This window comes from Nestor notabilis, unplaced genomic scaffold (genome assembly GCF_000696875.1).
Source record: "Nestor notabilis isolate BGI_N333 unplaced genomic scaffold, ASM69687v1 scaffold9085, whole genome shotgun sequence".
Classification (NCBI taxonomy): domain Eukaryota; kingdom Metazoa; phylum Chordata; class Aves; order Psittaciformes; family Psittacidae; genus Nestor; species Nestor notabilis.
Window position 1 is genome coordinate 15189 of NW_009927843.1, and position 22014 is coordinate 37202.

General features: G+C 43.3%; 1 protein-coding gene across 1 annotated transcript; it reads left to right on the plus strand.

The window, feature by feature from the left end:
- Positions 1-3681: 3681 nt before the first annotated feature.
- On the plus strand, positions 3682-17888 carry LOC104405512 (contactin-4; the record flags this gene model as incomplete). Its single annotated transcript, XM_010014243.1, has 11 exons — positions 3682-3857; positions 5874-5991; positions 8511-8669; positions 9417-9566; positions 10936-11006; positions 12809-13043; positions 13579-13694; positions 14160-14346; positions 14824-14936; positions 16403-16571; positions 17672-17888. Coding segments are annotated over 11 exons (1595 nt in total), but the record flags the coding sequence as incomplete, so codon positions are not given.
- Positions 17889-22014: the final 4126 nt, after the last annotated feature.

Consider the following 22014-nt stretch of genomic DNA (forward strand, 5'->3'; position numbering starts at 1 on the left):
TCTTTCTCTGTAGCAAAGCCAAGCCCAGGCCAATGCAAACCCCTCACATCTGCATTTGCTGTACCTACAGGACACCTATTGAATATGTTTGCATGTACAACAGTAGTTGTACATGTAGTTGCACATGTAATTGTACACGTACAGTAGTGTAGTTGTGGTGGTTTTTTCCTGTTTCCTATTTGAGACTGAAAACCAGATTATTTTCCCTCCTGGTGACAGAGGTCTTTTCATCCCCTGAGGGTGTTCCCACTCCCATGCACTATTCACTTATTTCTCTCCTAAAAACTTCCCAGTGATGCCAGCTGAACTTCCCCAGAAGTGACCCAGAACAATTTTGCTTGGTTTTCTTCTTTCCACAGGAGAGCTAGGAAGCACCAGGCACCGCTTCCCTCTGTGGAGGGCTCAGAAACCTACAGGCAGCTGTAAGGGGGTGATGCTACTAATAGTAATTACAACCTCTTATCTGCAACTGAATCTTTCAGCCTTATTTTTAACTATCTCAAAATGCACCAGAAAGTGAATATCATCTCAAAATATCACCAAAATCACAATTATTCCTTTTAATTAGTTACCCTTGGCAGTAGTGCCCTTACGAAGGAAGGATATCTAAGGAAAATAACCTGTACTTAGAGAGGACAGGACAGTAACAGAGCATTAAGATCAGCTCTCCCATAGACTCTTGTCTCCCTACATTGCCTCTCTTGCCTTGCAAGTGGATGATAAATAAATGAGTAGCTAGCTCAGAAAAAAAAAAAATCCTATTTTATTTATTTATTTTTGACTTGGATGCTGACCAACATTTTGGTATCATTAAAGCACTCACCATAATTTAAAAAGTGCCTGATGTTACAGCTTTTGAAAGTGCAAATCTAATAATTTTGATTACCACTTGGCTGTGTATCACCAAGGTGTGCCTGCACTCGGCTGCCCTCAATTGGCTTCTGAATAACATTTTCCACTTGCTGCTCTGCTAGGGTTATTAAAGGGGGGGAGGGGATGTTTTTGGTTTTCAGCTCTCCCAGTCCTTGAGAAGAGATGGGTAAGCATTCTCCTTGGGGTGATTTGTAAAGTGCCTTGCTGGGGCTTGCACTCCTGCTGAGAATGGCTTGGGTCAGAGCCCTCTCCCTGCACGTCGTTTGTCACCCTGCTGTATCAGCCATTCCCTTAACCCAGTATGTTCAGTTATTAGGTTGCAATGCTTCTTGACATGACTGGATTGAAACCTGGGTGCCTGATTTTCACAATCACCAGGCACTAGCAGTTCCTATGACATCCACAGGAGCTGTGCTAAACTGCTCTGGAAACCAGAGCTTAAGCACACACCCAGGTTTCACTCTTTATACGTTTATAAACTGTATGCATTGCAGCAGGGAGATTCAGATTTACAGTGTGGACTTCTTGCAGAGGATGCTGTGGATGTCAGGGTCAGCTATAGCAAAATCTCGGCGCTGCCACTTGTTAAGGACCACAGCTTACACGGATCATTGTGGGACTTGTGGGAGAGCTTAGGGCTTTGTGGGAGGCACCCATTTCATCTCAGAGTCAAGTCCTTCATAAATATTTCATACAGGCTTTGAGCAGCACAGAGGATGAACTTCTGATGCTGAAAGGAATTTCAGTAAGTGATTCCATGCCTGAACCCCACTGCAGGTGCGGGCATTTCTGTCACATCATGAGCTTGGGATGCTCCAGATCTTCCTGAGTGTCAGGAGTAGCAGACCTAAGTGACTGTAAAATCCTGATAACTCAGTTATACAAAAACAGTGTCATAAATCTAGGCAACAATTAAACATTAATTTAGTAATGTGCAGTTACAGTGCTTATACCAGAGAAATTTCAGATGCTTTACTTGTGTTAATTAGTTAAGCCTCATAACACTTGCTGTGGTTCAGCTAAGAGATACTCTTTTTTGTTAGAAGCAAAACCAAAATATAAATGAATTAAATTTGTCCAAGTCCCTGAAGACTTGATCTGAAGCCTATAGAGACAGCAATGAAATCTTGTTCAGCGCCTCCTGTACACTTTTGGTAAGGAACAGCTTCGCACCCCCTGAATTTGGGTGAGTAGTTCTGCCCAGTGTATATCTCTGTTGCTGTATCCTTATTATTTTAGCAGAGAATTAAGCAGTCAGCCAGTAGTCTCTGGAAGAAGTAGTTAGGATTTTGGATTCATATACGAGGGAATGAATAATACTTGCAGTATTTTAGTATGACAGCTGTGCAGAATAGACTTTTGGAATAAGCAAAAATATGTATCTGTATATGATTTTCAGACTTTTGGTCTCATTGTTAAGCCGTATTTTTTCTCCTTTTCATTTCCTCTGAGACCCTGTAGAAAAAAATTACTGCATTTTTGTCAACAGAAATGAAAGAGAAATGTTAACTTTAGAGGCAGGAGGAATTCACAGGCACAGATGAGGAGCTCAAGTCTGCATAATGCATCATAGCTCATCTTTCTGTGCCACCATTTTGCTTGTAATGGAGGGCTAAAGTGAAAAATAGAAAATTAAACCAGTGGTAAAGGATCCATAGAACTCTAGCTGTGAGTAAGAGATTAGTCCTGAAGCCCAAGGTGGAGCTAGTACGTGCTGCTACCCATATTTAACAGACAGAACTCGCTACATCACAGATACCTGCAGGTTTGGGGGATTTCCTTTGGTAATGTTGTGTTTAGGACAACACCCGTTCTCACCTTTCCTCTGCTTCACTTCCCCAAAATCCTTGCTTAGCTCTTGTTCAACAGGTCAGTGACATCCCATGTAAGACCACAGAGGTCCTAAAAAGTGAGTCAATCTGACCTGCTGACTGACCCAGATGGGGCTGTATGTCGGTCAGAGGAGCTACTACACCCAGAGCCAAGTATTAGCCCAACACCCCTCTGTCTGACATTACTACAGGATTTGGTTTATTGGCGTCCAGAGTTTTGGTTTCCATGGTGTGAAAGGTTTGGTTGGTATCACTTGTTGTTTATATTTATACTTTTTGTGGGCCCTCCTCACACAAAAAAACCTACCTGGATTTACAACATAAAACCATCCTCCAGAGAACGCAGTCAGTATTCTAAACAAGCACTGAGTTTTCAATAATCATAACATAAAACAGTATTATTAGTCTTATCTTTCCCTTTCCGGATCTGAGCAGATATCACTCATGTTTTTAATATGTCCTTCTTCATTCCAATTTTGGAGATTTTACATTGAAACAGTTTTCTTAAGGCAGTATCTAACTTAGGAACAACAAAATAGGGGTTTTTTTTATAACCGTGGTGAGCAATGTATGACTGTGAAACCAATCCTCGAAGTAAGAAGATTCAAATAAAATCATCTCTGATCTCCAAGCTTTTAAAAACATTTTAACCAAACCTTTCAGACCTGCTGCAGTCTTTTCCAGCCTTTTCTTTTCTCCTTGTTCATCAGGATGGTGGCTAAAAGAGGATTCATTGATAGTAATTCAGTCCAATAAATAGAGAAAGGTATTGGAAGATAAAGTCAGAGATATGATTGTCCGCTTATTGCATTAAGGATCTTCCTAAGTGATCACTGCAAATTTTTCACACTCTGGTGGTGGTGCTGCAGTTGTGGTAGACCGCTTAGCATCTTCTTCAGCTCTGCAGGTCCCTCCATGTCTCAGGAGGACAGGATTAATGCTTTTTTCCCCCTTTTTTTTCCTTTGTTTTTTGTAGATCCAACCAGGGTTATGGTGTCACCTTTCAGCATGGATGTCACTGTTGGAGAAAGCATTGTCTTGCCTTGTCAGGTATCTCATGATCACTCACTAGATATCATGTTTACCTGGTCATTTAATGGACACCTGATTGACTTTGAAAAAGATGGGGATCATTTTGAAAGAGTTGGAGGGGTAAGTATTAATACTAAAGCAATCTCCTTACAGTAATAAAAGTAAGGAACATAGAAAAGAGCTACTAATACAAGCAATGAACTTGCCTAAGTTAATAGTAGATGTTCTCTTGTGTTTTATAGACTGAGATGATGAACATTACCAGTATACTACTTCATTATAGTTAGTGTAGAATTGTTATGATTTCTTAATGACATGACTTAAATCTGCTCACTTGAACAATGTGTTGACGTTGCAGTGGAATGTATGTCAGAAGACCTGTAATATGTTTTCTCATTGCAAAACAAAATGCCTTTTAATTCAAGGAAGTATTCCATAATTGCTTTTCTCTGGCTGTAGCAGTAAAAGAAATGTAAAATATAGCAATTGTGAAACCTTTTATTTATACAGAAAATAGTGGAAAATCAGAGGATATATTTGTTTAGGCAGTGTTTGTTGGCATGTTTATCTCTGTCCTCCTCTTGTGACCCCAAGCTTAGAACAAGTATTTTTCCTCTACACAAAATAACCCACATTATCCAGGTGTATCACCAGTCATCAGAGATGCCATTTCTTTTTGGTATTATCTATGCACATTTCCTGGCAATGTCACATTGGTATCTTTGGGTTGTTTGTGTGTTTATGGGAAAGCCCATCAGTACCCACTGACAGTGCAAACTTGTGCAATGTGCAGAGAATTGTTTGTTTAAAGGTTGGACTTGATGATCTTAAAGGTCTTTTCCAACCTAGTTGATTCTATGATTCTGTGTTCATGGGAATCTGATAGCTTGGAGAAGAGTCAGGTGTGAAATGATGGTTAGACTGCCCACTAAGTACAGCCCTGGCCACTGCGGTAGCTCAAGACCACGATCAAGTGGCAGGTATAGGGAAGAAAAGGTAGTGAAGGTAGGTATTACTTTCCATCGTTAAGAGAAGGGAAAATATGCTTGCATCAGTTGCCATTTTCTGTCTCTCCAGGGAGGTTTAGGACGGGAGAGCCCACAGCAAGGTAAGGGTGTCCGTGATGGTCCCTCCCTGCTTGATTTTCTCTGCTAGAGGTAGAAAACTGGAAGAGGTTTTGCATGTTGCTCTGAGGGATGTTTTATAGAGACACATGCTCTGCTGGGTCTAAGCAGCCTGGCAGTCCATGTTTACATTTGTCAGGAGTGAAATTTGATGCTGAAAGGAAAAGGAAATACAATCTACAAGCCTTGCTGTTATCCCTACAAAAATCATTGAAAGATGCACTTGAAGACTGATGCCTATGGCGCACATCAGCAGCAACAGATTTTTCTGGCGGCTGCGCCTGATTGGCCTGAAAGCTAAAATTACAAACTTTATTAATATTCTTTAGTTAGAAAGCCACAATCACAAGGGTACCCTGAGATTTCTAATGTATTGAATGCTTTGTGTCTGGAGAAGAATTTAGAGAGAGTTTTCAGCTTCCTATACATACAGAAACCTAATTAGTTCTATTCAGCCGTTAATCAGACATGCACGTGGCGTTTGGAAAACAAATTACCGCCGTTAGGTGATACAAGATTTCCTCAGAGAGTGCTGTTCTTGTGATCTTTAGCACAAAAACGCCGGGCAATCAAAATGCTGGCTGTAGTACAAAGCCATGAAACTATTGCAGATGTCTCATAATTTGGGCTGGTTTTCTCTTACGAAATAGATGTAGACACAACTTGCGTATGTGAATACCAGAGAGGCTATAAATTGAATATCCAGAGATAAAAAAGGAATCAGAGCGAACCTGTCCTACATAAGCTTTGTCACATTGTTTTAATGGGGAAACTGCTTAACGGACCCAAACCAGGCTCCCCTGCCCCTTGTCAGAGCCATAATTTTAGAAACGCTCCCGCTCTTACCTTCAAGGCAGACACACATAATTTTAATAGGCCACGGCTTGCATTACTAATGTTTTCATCAGCCAGTGTAAAGTAAATCCATTAGTCACAGTGTCCTTCATGTGATAATGATGTTTAGCGCTCATTAAAAAGTAATTGTAACCACTTTTCCCTACTTTATCAGCAGGATTCAGCTGGTGATTTGATGATCAGAAGCATCCAGCTGAAGCATGCTGGAAAATACGTCTGCATGGTGCAAACAAGTGTGGACAAGCTATCGGCTGCTGCAGACCTGATTGTAAGAGGTATTTGAATTTTGTTACTGTTGTTGTTGTAAAATTTCTTTTTGTTTTTTTTTTCCCTACCTTCTACTGCTGGTAAGACAATTCCTGGGCTTGAAGATATTCATTGGGATCCCAGCACCTTGTAATTAGTCTCAGAAATAAGCTCTAAGTACACACTGGGGTTCACAATATGTTTTCAAACGGTGCATATAAAGATGCTTTCATACATACTTATAGAACAGACACACAACACAGATAAACACGCTAGTACATGTTCGTGTCCTGAATGCAAAACTTGCACCGAGCTCGTTTATTTGATGAACTGCACAGTAGAAACAGTATCCAGCTTATTCACTGCATTTCTGCCAAGCAATTTTGTTCCTTTCCTAGCATAAATGTGATTTAGTAACCAGTGATATTTTAAGATCTATTCACTACCCTACACAGGTGATCTGTAAGTATGACTTTAACAGAGATGCAATTAGTTAACCTGAGTCTATATCCTTACAATAAATATGGTATGTATTTTTCTGCTCGTTAACTCTGAGGAAAGCAAACTTTGGTGCTGCTCGGTACCTGCTACCCTCAGTTATCATAGGCCCCAGCAAAATCATAGTTTGCACATTCTCCATGTAACACAAGTTCTCAGGCAGCTCAGTGAAAGGAGGAGAGTATGAAAAAGAAGTAAGAAATTCTCTCTTTATCAGCTGTGCCAGAGCAAAATGTGCAAGATTAGAACTGAACTTCCATTGAGAAATGTGCCCTTGTCTCTAGCTGGGTGTTCTGTTATCCTCATAGTACTATTATGCTTTCCACCATGTTTTCCCATAGGAGCATGAACACAGACGTTCTTAGCCATGTGCTACACAAAGCACTGGCTCCCTGGAGGCAGTGAAGCCGTGGCTTTCCTCCCCAGGAGGTTGCTCCCTGTTACACTGACTCTCAGTTTTTGCTGCAGCATGATTTCAGATTAATTTTCTGTCATTTTGCACAACCATTTCAAAACAGCCTGCTGCCAGGCACCTCTGTTGGGTAATTTCCTTGCTGCTGCCTCTGTAAACAAGCAGGAGGAACATTGCATTCTCACAAGAAAATGACCCTTTATGATGGTAAAAATACTGATTTTGTCACTCCCTGAAAACATCAATGGGGACATATCCATCTAGGCCAGTGGTCCCATGGCTGTGCTGAGAGTTGCGCTGTATCATCTCAGCATCTGCATGAAAGTTAGGAAGTATTCCGAGGCTGTGAGACTGGAGAAGGGGTGAATAGCTGGTGCATAAATGGATCTTTCTGAATAAGTTTTAGAAGTTTTTTAAATATTGGAGTTATGTCAAATTAATAAGAGATTAGATGCTGGAATAAAAATTAATTATTTATGTCAGGGAATATCAAACTAGAATATACAGAAGTAACCCCTGGCACTGGTACGCACAGATCAGCCCACTTGTTCAGGGTGAATTTTATCACACCATCAGAGCAGAAGCACATGTCTGTCAGCAGCCCTGAAACATTCGCTAAATCAGTAACTGGTAATTTTTCCCTCTCTTGCCCTATTGTAGCCTGTACCCTGCAAAGAAGTATATTCTGAAATGTGGGGAATAACCATGGCTATTCCAAGACATGAAGTGAAGACAGGTTGTTTCAGCCTTTGAAAGCAGTGGGATTAATTTGTGAAGGATACAATGAAATTTCATTTCTCTGGTATAACTTGCAGTGCAGGACCGAGGAAGCTGACTGCTCTGTGAGGCTGTGTGGTGTGGCTGCTCCCCCCAGCAAAAGAATTCAACATTTTAATTTCTGAGAAATTAGATCTGGCTAAACCTGCTGAAACTTTCATTTTAAAGGCAGGATACTGGAAGGTTTTGGGGTTATTTTAGGTATTTAAACACACCCAGCAATCTGAATATCATATGAGAATAATTTTAGTCCACAGAGTGAGTTGCAAGAGGAGAGTTTGCTGCTTGAGATGGTGCTTTTGCGGAGAGACTTCACCTCAGGTACCTCTGCTGACAGCAATGGCTATATGATAAAGGAGAGGAGTACTTTCTCCTGTGTGCATCCCACATGCTTCACTGTTAAGAAAGAACCCAGCAGCAGAGCAGAAAATACTGGTCCCTACTCAGACTTGATGCTACCAACAGGCATCCTTTACTCTTCTCCAGCCTCTGAGCGGATCCAGGCTGCAGCCAAAAATCATGCTTGTATATTGGCCAGTCCTAAAGCAGCAGATGTGAGGCAGCAGAGCTGATCCCAAGCACTGCAATGAGTGCCTTGCTCTGTGTGGTAGCTCAGGTGTACCATGGGGCTTGGCACACGCAGAGCACCTGGGGGCTGCCAGTGAAACCGGCAATCTCTGAGTCTGTGTATTTCCCCTGTGCCTTCAAATCTAGGCATCTGCTAAACCACATTTGGGGCCATGCTAAACTCCTGCAGGGACTCGGTTACTGCTGTCCTGAGTAAGGGAGGAAGACCATAGTGCTCCTTCCTCAAGTCACTGCGAAGCCTTGAGCACCCATCTCCTGTAATTCTTCCAACAGGTCCCCCAGGTCCACCAGAAGCTGTGACAATAGATGAAGTCACTGATACCACTGCTCAGCTGTCCTGGAGGCCAGGAGCAGACAACCACAGCCCTATTACAATGTATGTTGTGCAAGCAAGGACCCCCTTCTCAGTGGGATGGCAAGCAGTGAGCACAGGTATGTTCATTGCCTGGCCCCTGAAGAACTCCACCGATGGACAACATCCCTTGGGACCCACGCATGGGCTGAGTGCAGCAGCTCTGCACCCTGAAGTGAAAAGTAATTTACCTGGCTGCCGGGCACTGGTCTTATTAACTAGTTTCCAGTTTGGCAACCCAAAGATTTAGGGTCCAGTTAGTGCTATTACTCATCCACTTTTCTCATGAATGTTTAAGGGAAAATAGAATGAATTCCTATCTTTTGTTGCCGCTCTGGAGATATACAACAGTAATTGTAGTCTATAAAGACATTCCTCAGGGACAGACTGTGTCATCTGGCCTATCTTTAAGTAGAATTATTTTCCTGATAGAGGGAAAAATCTCATGATGTAATTGCTCATTCCGTCAGAGGTTAATTTTGTTCCAGTGGCCATTAACTAGACGGAACAGTGTGTTTTAAAAAGAGAAAAATAAAACCCCTTTAAACCTGTTGTCTTGACATCTTGTTTTCGGAAAGTGGCAATTTAGGAGAAACTCTTTAATAGCAGGAATTTCTGTGCTAAAAGCACATGTTTTAATGCTGCTGCTTCTTTGCAGTTAAAAAAAATTTTAGAAACAAAAAGATAAAATGTTATCAATCCTTATTCACTTTGTATTTACATTAATCCCTCACTTTTAAGGGTATTGGATATGCATGACCTTTCCACAGCATCTTTAATACTTTTAGTGGGTTTCATTGTATTCCTGACCCATGTTTGTCTCCCAGTTCCAGAGATCATCGATGGCAGGACATTCACAGCGACAGTGGTGGGCCTGAACCCTTGGGTTGAGTATGAATTTCGAGTAGTAGCTGCCAACCTGATTGGGATTGGAGAGCCCAGCAGACCTTCAGAGAAGAGAAGAACTGAAGAAGCTCGTAAGTAGTGGTGGGCAACTGAGTTAAATCTTGTCAAATAAATGCACATCAGTGCTAATGGATGTGTTGCACTGGAAGAAGCTGAGGAGTGCTTTCTGTGCCCATTTTAGTCCTCCCTCATGGCATGTTATTTGTGTGCACAGACCAGGAAAGGGAAGTTGTGGAGCTCCTGATGGGCTCTTTTGCTCATTTCATGACTCCTGGAGTATAGGAAGACTTCATGTCCTTTTCCTGCAGAAAGCAGTGATTTTCAAAAAAGGTATTTGGGCAATTTTTTTGGAAAATGCTGCCCAGTGTCAACTGATGAGAGACATGAACTCTGAGAGCAGTCCCTCTGGTTTCCCATGATCGATGTGACGGAAGGCAACAGGGAGTCTTCGTCAGGGACTACAGCAATAGAACAAGGAGTAACGGGTTTACAGTTAAACAGGGGAAGTTCAGGTTAGATATAAGGAAGAAGTTCTTTACTGTGAGGGTGGTGAGGCACTGCAACGGGTTGCCCAAAGAAGAGGTGAACGCTCCATCCCTGGCAGTGTTCAAGACCAGGTTGGACAGAGCCTTGAGCAATGTGGTCTAGTGGGATGTGTCCCTGCCCATGGAAGGGGAGCGGAACTAGATGATCTTAAGGTCCTTTTCAACCTTAATAGCTAAGAAGCTCTGGAACACAGACTACAACACAGTGAGTAGGAGTTTGAGCTTCACAACTGGAGAGTCAGCAGTCCAGCGATGCTGGGGGCTTCTCTGGTTCTTGGAGTAACTTGGACATCACACTGTGGGTCATCAGTGTTGGAGCAACCATCATGCGCTGCCCTATGGGTTGGATTATTTCAGGAATTTACTGAAGGTCTGTCTCAGGACACCAATACCTCTTAGAACCACACAGTGTCTGCAGGCTGCTGCAGGCACAGCATAACTGCGAGAGTTTTAATGCTCCTTTATGCTGTCCCTGTCTTCTGATCTGGGAGAAAGAGATCAAGGCAAGGCATGGACTCAGCATGTGGTTGCAGGGATATGTGTCTAGGTTATGAGAAACTCCTGGTAAGTGGCTTCTTTGTTCTTCTTTAGCCTGTAGCAGAACAGAATATGAAATAGGGAAATAAACAAAAGCCCTTTTTCATGGAAGATAAATGTTTAAACTAAACAATTAGTGACTGAATACACAAGTTAATTTGGCACATTTTTAATATACTATTATTGACATACTTTTAATGTGCTGTTTGCCATGGCAAATTAGCCATTTCCTAATAGTATTTCTGTTACCCAGCAGGGGCAGGCCAGCAAAGTCCTGTTGCTGCATAGGTCTGTTCCATTTCAATGCGCTTTTCTGGTTTCAAAGTTGCCACATCCATCTTCTGCATCTTTTTTGCAGTTCCTGAAGTGACCCCAGCTAATGTCAGTGGCGGTGGAGGGAGCAAGTCTGAGCTGGTCATTACTTGGGAGGTAAGTGGAGTCCAAACCAAGACAGACATTAATATGGTCCTAACCTACATGCACCTTTTCACCCTGCACCAGTGAAGCTTCTGTAGATTTCAAATAGCTTGCAGTAAAAAAGCCCAGACCGTGTGATAAAAATAGCAGAGCTATTAAAATTGAGCTAAACCACTTCCTTTCCCCAGGCTCCTGTGCAGGGAAGCCAGCAGAGAAGTGCTGTGCAGGGGACCACAGGGAACACATCGTTGCTTTAACATGAGCTCAGCTCCCCAACTCTAAGCACATCTGTACTCATATGGCAAAACACAGAAGGGCAGAAACCACCTGAGGGATAAAACAGAGTTTGTGAGGCCAGGCGTGGCACCTCCTGACCCGGTTGAGAATTGTTGTGGCTGGCTCCCCGGCTTCATCCCTGCGCTGGGATATAAGGCAGCAAATAGTTAAGAGCACAGTGTATTGAATGCTGGCTTTCACTGCTGCTAATGAAAGCCAGCAAGAGGAGATACAGAGATGAAAAATGTTTAATATTCCTTAAGGCAGCCAGGGTTAGAACTTTAGTCATTTGTCTGCTCATATTTTCATGTTACGATGGGATGCAGCTGGCATATTTTTCCTAATAATGAACTTCACTAGACATGCTAACACTTCCACTTAGCACTATTTCTGACCAAGCTGGCAGAATGAATCGCCAGAGATATTTTTAAGGTTATTAAAAAACTATAAATGGGATTTTGTCCTTACCACACAGCTCAATGTGCTAAATTTCCTCCTCTGTTGGACTAATTAGCTATGCTGTGTCTCCTAAAGATACTGCAATATGTTTCAAAAACACACATGGCAAGAACATCAGCCATTGATTTGAGATGTAATTTGCACAAAATATAATTTGTATTTTGATAGAACAGCCAGTTTAGTCTTTTAAAGGTCCAGAGGCCTTTTCTTCATGTTCTGGTGTATTTTTCAGGCCTTTCAATACAGAGTAATAAGAAGCCACCCAAAAGTAACCCCTGTATGTGCTTAAGCACCATGGGCATCTGTGGGAGAGGGGCCCACAATTACAGATTAGTTTAATATATTAAGATTTGGGTTTTGACGCAGCTTTTAGGGAGCTGCAAATCTGGACGTAGGAAGTGTCAGTGTGTCCAGAAGTGACAAGGAGGTGACGGGTTGTTTCTTCTAGCTGTTACCTAGCACTTACCTGCCTTTCTCCATCATGTTTGTTACAAGTCACTCCCTGCCATCACGGTCTATTAACAGGTCATGTCACACAGGATGTGGATAGTTGGTTGGCCTGGTCTGGGTCACTGTGTGGCAACAGGCCAGTGAGGGGTCACCAGCCCCATGCTGTCTGGGACATTGTGAAGATATGTTTTTCAGGGCTTTGTGTGTGATTCCAAAGATGTGAGAGCAGCTGTACATGTATTGGGAAAGCAGGAACCATGTGCTTGGTTCACCCCAACAAACCTCAGACCTTCAGTCATTGCAGTGCTCGGAATTACTGACATTGTTACTGGGGGCTCCACCTAGTCAGGAAGGTGGGCACCTACAAAGGTGAGTTAAATCTTAGGTGAAGTGTTCTTCTTGAGGTGCCGCTTTCCCCCCTGACTAGAGGGAGCTTTCAGAGCAACAAGGCACAGACAGGATGGGATGAATTCAGGGTAGATGCAAAGTAGGACTCCAGCCACCTCCCATCTCTAATGCTCTGTTTAGAACAGTAGCTTTAGAAGGATGCAGAGGCAATAGGCAGCATGCAGGCAGGGACATAAGTGCATGACATTGCTGACAGTCTCCCATGGTCTGTCTGCCCACAGACAGTGCCTGAGGAGCTGCAGAACGGAGGCGGCTTCGGGTACGTGGTGGCCTTCCGCCCCTTCGGCACTATCAGCTGGATGCAGACAGTCGTGGCCTCCCCAGATGCTGCCAGATATGTCTTCCGCAACGAGACCTTGCCGCCCTTCTCCCCCTACGAAGTTAAAGTGGGGGTCTACAACAACAAGGGGGAAGGGTCGTTCAGCCCCGTGACCGTCGTCTATTCAGCAGAAGAAGGTAGAGCCAGGAGCCCACCCCACCGCCTCTCCCTCCTCCCTGCCAGTAGGCATGGGGGGGTTGACTGGGTCTGAAAGGGTTTTGTATCCACCTTGACATATCCTTTGATACCTAATCCTTGCTCTGATTTATAATAAATGGTGAGCCGTGATTAATTCTTTTCATAGTCATTAAAATAACATTAATCGTAATGAAATCTTTTGATATTAATGGAAAAGTAATATGTAATCTGGAAAGAATTCCGCTGAGATTTAGTATGAATTAATGTCCACTGATTAGAAAATGTTCCCTCTTGTCCTAATTACAGTACATGGTATCCTGGGTTGAGTTTAGTAATGACATCTTATTATTTTTTAGGTAGAGGAGCGATGCTGTCTGGCACAGGCTGACAGGCCATTGTTTTGAAATGTGGAAGTTTGTTTCAGTCACATGCTTCTTTTCTCATGCAATAAAGAAAATAAATCCCTTGAAGTCTGAGACTAATTGAACATAAAAGTGAAAACTCTGTATTTTATTTTTAACTCTTCTTATGCAGAGCCAGCGAGACCCCCAACCACTGTCTTGGCCAGAAGTCTTTCTGCCTCAGATGTTGAAGTTTCTTGGGCTCCCCCTTGGGAGAACCAGCACAAAGGAAGAATACAGGGATATGAGGTATGGAAACACAACACAGCATCCTTTCAGTACTAAGCCTTAAGGGGAAACAGATGCATCACGGGCAGCCATTGCAGTGCTGCTCATGCCAGCCATAGGGCATGTGGGTTCCTGTGGGGTATTTGCTTCCTTTTCTTTCTTGAATATGTGGAGATTTCTCTCACATGGTAAATAATTGTACATCTTTCTGTGTGTGATCTGGCTGAAAATTGAGAGCAGAGCTTACTGAGAGAAACCTGCTTGAAAGTGCTTCCATGGCCAGGCAGCGTCTGATGTCCTAGGGAGGGAGCACTGCAGCCAGGCTGATGTTTCTAGCAAGGACCAAGAAGGGATTGTAGCAGGGTGCAGGATCTGTCCCTGTGGCACTTGCACTTTGGGCAGTGTTACCGGAGTTAATGCTGGAAACGACCAGGTTCTGTCAGCCCATAGCTGGAGGTAGACACATGTAACTGCTCCGCTTCTCAGGTCAGATGTTGGAGACACGATGAAAAGGAAGAGAACGCAAAAAGGATTCGGACGGTTGGCAATCAAACGTCTACAAAAGTCAGCAACCTGAGAGGCAATGCGCTGTATCACTTGGCAGTCAGGGCATACAACACAGCTGGGACCGGCCCCTCCAGTGCCACAGTCAATGTCACAACCAAAAAGCCACGTGAGTGTCTGCAAGGATGGGAGGCTCTTGCCTGGGAGGGTTTCTGCCAGTGCTTCCCTCTCTCATTTTCAGGCTTTGTTGAGTCTGAAGGAGCTGTCAGACTTTTCTTTGCTGGGGTTTTGTGCAGCCTTCTTTTATTTTTTGCGAGGCTCTTCCCTGTGTTAAGTAAGCAGAGCATGCAAAACTGAATCACAGCTGTGCAGGAAAATTAAATATTTATCTCACCGTTCAAGAGGGCTTTTTTCTTCTGGTCTCAGGCATGTTGAGCAACTGACTGAATCCTTTTTCATTTAGAGCACTGTGTTGTGTCACACCTCCATGACCTTGAGGACACAGAGCAGTGAAACAGCTCATCAGCTTTCCAGAGTGACAGGACTCTGGGGATGCTCAGCAATGGTGGTGGAAGCCTTAATGGGAGGGACCCAACTGGAAAACGGTGCTCCTTAGTAATACAGTGCTATCTATATTTTTATATAGCACCAAGTCAGCCACCTGGAAACATCATATGGAATTCATCTGACTCCAAGATCATACTGAACTGGGACCAAGTGAAAGCGCTGGACAACGAGTCAGAAGTGAGAGGCTACAAAGTGAGTATTTTGTCAGCACAGGCAGCTGGACAACACTGCCCTGCACCACATCACTCATCACCTTGCAGCGAATCCTCACTGTAAGTGTAAGCTGTCACTGGATTCTGGTATTGGGGTACAGGGAACATTTCCGTGAATCCAGTGTCGAGTAGGTGTTTATAGTGAGACCAGACAAGGCGTTTTTCATGGTACTTGCATGGTTTTCCAGAAGCAGAGGTCATACCTGTGTAGAGTGAGTATGTTCTCAGCCCACAGACCTCAACCTGCTCCTTCCCTCTGAAGCTCCCACCTGCAGGACTGCTTTCCTGCCTTTGGTGGAAACCTTTCAAAGGCTGTAGTTGACTCCTTAATTGCAGACAAATAAAATGCTTTTTTAATAGCTCCCATTTTCTTCAGAAAGCAAAGCCAAAAGGAGAAAAGAAAGAGCATCCTCATTAGAAGCAGTTTTAATAGGATATAATTTAACCAGAGAGAAATCTTGGGAAACATTCAGCTCTATCACCTTCCACAAGGGTTTAATTTGGCCTAAAGAAGACATCAGTGTGCAATTGCCAGACGTTGTCTTGAGGGTTGAGTTGTGCAAGCATTTCCCACCAGAGCTTGAAACGATGAAGAGCCTGGTCATGCTTTGTATTTTGTTCACAATCTGGAATGCCAGCGGCATTGGCTTTACCAGCCTGTACCAGCTCTCCTGAATTTCTGCACTAGCTTTTAAGTATCTCTGGTGCACTGTATCAGATTCTCAAAAAGAAGTAATTCCTCAGGGTTTTTAGTTAAAACCTCAGATGAATCTCACCAGTTTGGACCAACTTTTCACTACGTATTTCAGGTTTGAAATGCAAATGAAGTTGTCCATTGAAAGAGGATGGGAGAGACTCATCAGCCTGAAGAAGCAAACCCTGTCTAGTGGGTTTCTAAGAAGTCCTCTTTTAATTTACTGTTGGGTTAGCACAGCCAGATTGATTTCTTTCCTGAGTCATAGCAAAACACTGCCCATTTTTCATCTTTTTCCTGGATTTTGTCACAATTTATGATCTAAATTATTAAAACTGTCAGATTTTCGAAGGCCATTCAAAAAAAAACATTCTAGGAAGCCATTTGTGGCACTGCATCAAATACCCCAACTCAGTTTCCTGAAGAAACATAGTAAGAAGTTTCTGACCTCTATAAATAAGCCTTGGGATTTGTTTTAGCTTGAAGCTGAAGATTTCACCGAGGTGCTCCCCCAAGTACCTGTGCTGTTCGGTACTGCACATCAGCATCACCCTCCTCCCAGTGACACCTTCCCACCCAAGGCACTGTCACCACTATACTGGGTCCCCAGCAAAAACCCTGTATCCCCTCTGAGACCAGACCATGTGTCTAAGCATCAGAGGCAGGAAAGAGAAGCAGCAGATCTGGATGACCTTGGGGCAATGGGCATCTCTGCCATTTCTGCCCCCTTTTCTCTCTCCTCTTCACTGCAGGTTTTGTACAGGTGGAACAGGCAGAGCAGCACATCTGTAATAGAAACGAATAAAACCTCTGTGGAGCTCTCGCTGCCGTTTGACGAGGACTACATCATAGAGATAAAGCCGTTCAGCGATGGGGGAGACGGCAGCAGCAGTGAACAAATCCGAATTCCAAAGATATCAAGTAAGGATGGGAGGAACCAGGGTCTTGCACGTGCTTCAGCATCCCCAGCCCCTCTGTTCCCGCTGTTGGGGCAGACCTGTTTCACCTCGTCACTGTTCTCACTTACAAGCAGGATGAACCAGAGTCTTGAAGCTTCCAGGCAGGGAGCTGAAACCCAGGCTTACCTGGGACCAATAGTCACTCTGGCCCATGTTTCTGATTTCTTCCTGAGTCAAGATTAAACTGTAAGAAACACCATCAGAAGTAGTTATATTTGTATTTAAGATTTCTAGACACTTTTCACTCTCTTACTTCCCTACTCATATCTGTGTAGAATATATTGTTTCACTGCAATTCACTGTAACAAAATATCAAATGCAGTGTTCAGAGGTTTTAAATTTATAAGGCTACTGTATTATATTCCATTGTGTGCTGGATACATAAATATGTATTTAGGGAAATGAGGTTGTGTAGAAGAACAAACAGGAAAGAGAGTATTTTATTACACAACATTGCTTTTGCAAAATCTCCATGTCCCATCTTCCATTAATAATGCCACAGTTTATAAGCTGCATTAAATCAGGAGCCTCTGCAATGCAGGAATATGGCATTAAAATTACAGCAATGTAAAAAACCCTGGGCGAGATCAGAATTCTCTCCACCGTGGTTGTACACTGTGGCTATATAAACCATACAGAGGAATTTAATCAGCAGACGCAGGAGAGTGGAGGAGAGGAGGAACACATGCCAGTTCCTATTTGGCTCAGCACAGTGGGCACAGGTACACAGCTCCTCCGGGATGTGGATCGCGCCAGGCTGGTGCCATAAGGAACAGCTTGAATATAGTCCAATTGTAAGAAAAATAAAATAATAAGTAAACAGGCCCCAAAGTAATATGATTGTGAGAGTAGCCTCAACACAACAGCAGCAGCAATTTGAGTTCAATGACAAAATCAGTTAGAGAGGTGAAGTGCAGTGAACAGGAGGTTATGTGGGATCTGACCTTCCAGCCACCACCACGCTTCCTTGGAGGAGCCAGAATTAAGCTCTTGGGGTTGGGGTTAATGAGGGCTGCTCTTGTCAATGCTGGCTCATTTTCTCCCCCTCTCTCCTTTGCTCAGATGCATACGCGAGAGGATCCGGCTCATCCACCTCCAATGCCTGCACACTGTCAGCCATCAGCACGATAATGATATCGCTCACAGCTCGGTCCAGTTTATGACAAAAATTACATAAAGGACTTCTCGTTTATAATATAAGCAACATTTAGCTAGTTGTTTTGAAGACACCCAGTACTAAGTAATATTGTGGTTTGAGTACATCTTACTACTGGAAAAATGTTTATGCTTCTTTAGGAATGGCATTATACAGTACTTCCTCAAAGCAAATATAGCTTTGTCTGAAGTTTCCTTGGAAACTCTGCAATGCACTGAAAACATCTGTAATATGATGTTACCAAAGCAGTTTACATATGTCCTTATATGCATATTTTTTATTATATATTTAGTGTTTTATAGAATTTTTTAAAGTTAACATATGATGTAGATATTAATTTTTCCTCTGCTATAAAATGCTATGGACGACATAACCATGGAAATATTGTTTGGAATTTTTTCCTTTCTGATGGAGAGTTCAAAGTTGTTCATAGTAAATTGGCTGCAACTTTACTGTACAGTTTTACAAGGCTACACAAGGCAGAACTGTTCCAGATTGTGTTTGTAATGCAGCTGTAGTTAACTGGCAATTATGATGAGTCTTGTGTTAAATCAAGTGCTTGTAACACACAAGATGTTATATTTTATTCAGAGGTCTAAGCAAGACAAACTCAAAATAGTAAGAATGCTATAATCTTGAAAAAATACATGAAATTTGGTTGTTTGTGGACTACAGGACATGTAGCTAATATTCTGGCATGGTGCAGCAAAGGTCCATTTTACTGTCTTGAAATAGCTTTGTCTTTATCATGAGTAGCATTAAATTGGGTAGGAATGAAAGATACTGCAAAGATGCGATCTCTGCCTCTAGTGACTAAAAGGAACCTGAAGGAGTGAGCCAACGACATGGTTCTCACCTTTGGGTGTAAAGCCAGTGAAGTCCACCTTGCTTTGGGGGATTTTATTCCAAGGAAATCAGGATACAGCACCTCTGAGATGTAAAGCTGCCCTGGGCTTGTTGTCTGAACACACGCTGCTTTCCACGTGCATTGGAACACAACTCATCATCCTTCATACGCCACCGTGTAGAAAACTCTTTGGAAGTCCGGTCTGGACCAGAAGCCTCAGAGGAGCTGTGCCATGCTTCAAGGAGGTGTGGGTTGTCCACAGGAAGGTGGGATCTCTGGTAGTTCTCTCCTAAGAAGTCTGTGTTTCCTTATGAAAACTCTTCATAGGCACCTGAGGCAAAATAGAGTCATGCCGGAAAACGACAATATCCACAGCAAAATAATTCTTCTTAACAGAAGGACTGTTTGTTACTATGGGGAATTTTGTAAGTTCACTCAGATGGGATAACGCTAGTAAAAGGCAATGGAATTTTCTATAAAATTTTCAAGTTTAAATGCGCTGCAGTGGTATATTATTATTTTTTTTTCCTGATAGCTTGAATTTGCCTGTAACTTGTCTCTTTTGCTTACAAAATAATACAGTTAACTTTTAGACCTTCTAAATATATTTATTCAGTAACTCATAATCAGGATTCCACTTGTGTAAAAGTCAGGGGTGTTGACCAGAGAAATATTGTCAGTATTTCAAGCTGTGTTCCTTTCTTAGTTTGATATGGTTACTTCTATGTAAAAAGAAAAATAAGAAAAAACCAGAAAAAAACTACAAAACCAAGAAAAACGGAACAAAAAAAGAAGCTTCTGTAGTTTTCTCCCCAGTGTAAATGATATTTATCAGTGATCTAGCAGATGTAATCTTTTTTTAAAGGTATTGGTAATAAATATTCTGTCATTTGTAAAGATACCTGTCTTCCAGGAGCATTTTTCCTCCATGTTTCATTCTACCCAGTGACAAATTTCATCACGGCAATAGCCAGCGCCTGCTGAGATCATCACTGACATGAGAATACCAAAGAAGAGTTGGTTTAAGTTGAAACTTTGTGGAGGCAGGAAAAAAGATCTATTTATAGATCTTTGGTCTAATTCTGCTTCCAAAATGACCAAAACAATCTGCATGGGTGAATGTGGGGTGATAATATCTATTTATGCAGAGTCGCAACCTCTCCAAACTTGTGTGGGCTGGTGCTGTCAGAGTGGAGCCTTCTGCAGCTTGGGAAGCTCAGCATGAAAAAGAAAGGGAAACATGAAACAAAAAGACAAAACTGGCATCACCCTCCTGATGATCATGGGTCTGGCCACAGCCTGCCACGAGCAGGGTGGGCAACAGCAGCTTCATGCAGGAGCTGACCTTTGGACCCAGAGAACCCCCTCCGGTACAGCACTGCTTCCCTGCGGATTTCTGAGGATCTGGGAGAGCATCGGTCGAAATCGCTAAACCCACCAAACCTGCATTCCTGGTTCTGGTTTTTAGGGGTGGTGGTGCAGGAGTCATAGGATCATGCTCTGCATTTCAAAGGAGCAATGTTGCACCTTGCAATCAGTGAAGCCAAAAAACTAGACAGCCCCATGATGCAGTTCAGTTTTTAAAAGGCAGATTTAACATTGCTATGGGTAGAGGTGGGGAAGGGATGCACTCCTGCAGCTGCTTTTGTGGAGGCAGTGGGAAAAAGCTGCAGTGGGAGGAACACACGGGGTTTATAGCTGGGTTTACAGAAAAAACATTCAGAACAAATATTTGTTTATGCTCTGGACACAGAACTCATACCTGTCCAGGAGTCAGAATACTAGCCCTCATGAGCAGGGTAGGCTGGGCAAGAGTGGCAGATTGTGACATGCAGCCTTAAGCATGGCCTCTCCGCATTCCCCGCTGCAGAGCTGCATGTGGCAGCGATAACAGATTCCCTGGCACGTACTGAACATGCTCCCTTTCCTCTCCTGCAACCTGGAAGGACAGCAGTCTGCTCCGAGTACGATGGCTGTGAGGAGGCAGCTCTACCAGGAGTTGCTTTCCTTGTCCTGCACGGTGGCTCTTTGCCAAAGGTGAGTTCCCCCTGTTGCACCCCTGCACAAGGCAACGCCGGGCTGCCAGGAAGGATGAGCAGGCTGGACCAGCCGCCTGGCCGGGAGAATGGAGATGCTCCTGCTGCTTTCCACCAGCTCAGTTTTATTTATCAGCATGAGTGCAACACATACCTGCCAGCCTTCAAGCCCTGCCTGTCCTCAGAGGTATTCGTCCCGAGGACCTGATGTGCCCTTGTTGATCAGATGAACATCTGCACAGGTTTTCTCACCATAACCAGCTCAGTAAAGGCCCGAAGTTCAGAGGACCTATTCATAACAGGTAAATAGCTTAACTCATTCTATTTAATCCTTTCAGTTTTGCAGTGAACAGGATAAACAACTTTGTTAGCAGAACTTGTGAATCTGATTCTGCAATTCTTTTAAATCCAGAAAACAAAATCCTTATCATCTGTGGGGGTGTGTAATTACTGGGGAATATTTAACTGGATGCTCTTGAGTTCTTTCTATTTGGATACCAATTCTGTGCACCTCATACTTTCTAGTACCTGCTGAATTACATTGTGCTGATATAAGTAGGACCATTTCAGGTGTTGTCATGTTCTGGGGTGCAAGGCCATGTGATGCGCTCTGTCTAGTTTCATACAGCACAGGACTGGAACCCTGGCACACTCTGTTCTTCAGCTGGTTTTCATGCTCCGAAGCCACCTCATTAAGGGACTGACTTAGTTCTCTGCAGAGCATGTTCTGGATGTGCACCATTCCTTTGGTACCGGGGCTGATGAGTGGGGTAAATCCCTGGCAGACAATGGGTCTTGTGACAGCAGCACTGCCAGTGATGGGGCTGACTGTTGGAGCCAGCCAGCCCGGAGACCCTTATTGGAGTGAACAGCTTTTACATGCATGGAGGGTCTGTCTCTGAGGTGAGTGGGACTACCCATGGCTCTGTGGGCTGCAGAGCTGCATCCTATGATATTGCAATTGAATGGTATTTTTGAGCAGTCTGTTACTGTGCGTGAGGAGTGGTGAAGCTCTGGTGATGGTGTGCCAGGAGGACTCCTCTTGTTTTTACTGTTACTGTGTGATACTGTTGGCAAAAACTGGTTTTGCACTGTGGGTTGCTGTTACAGCTGTGTGGTTGCTGTGACAGCTTCTGCAATTCCAGGTGTGTATATACTACATGTGCTATTCTAGTTGTACATTCCACAGTATGGGAACACAACCAAATGACTACAGTGCAACACCACTATGCCATGTATGTTCAGTGCATTTTATAATGCTTTGGTGAGGTAGCATGGTTGGAAGCAATGTAACAAAGATCAGTTCCCTAAAAGTGAAGGGTATGGCTTCGTTGTACAGCAGGCCGTAAGGCAGTGAGAGCTGCAG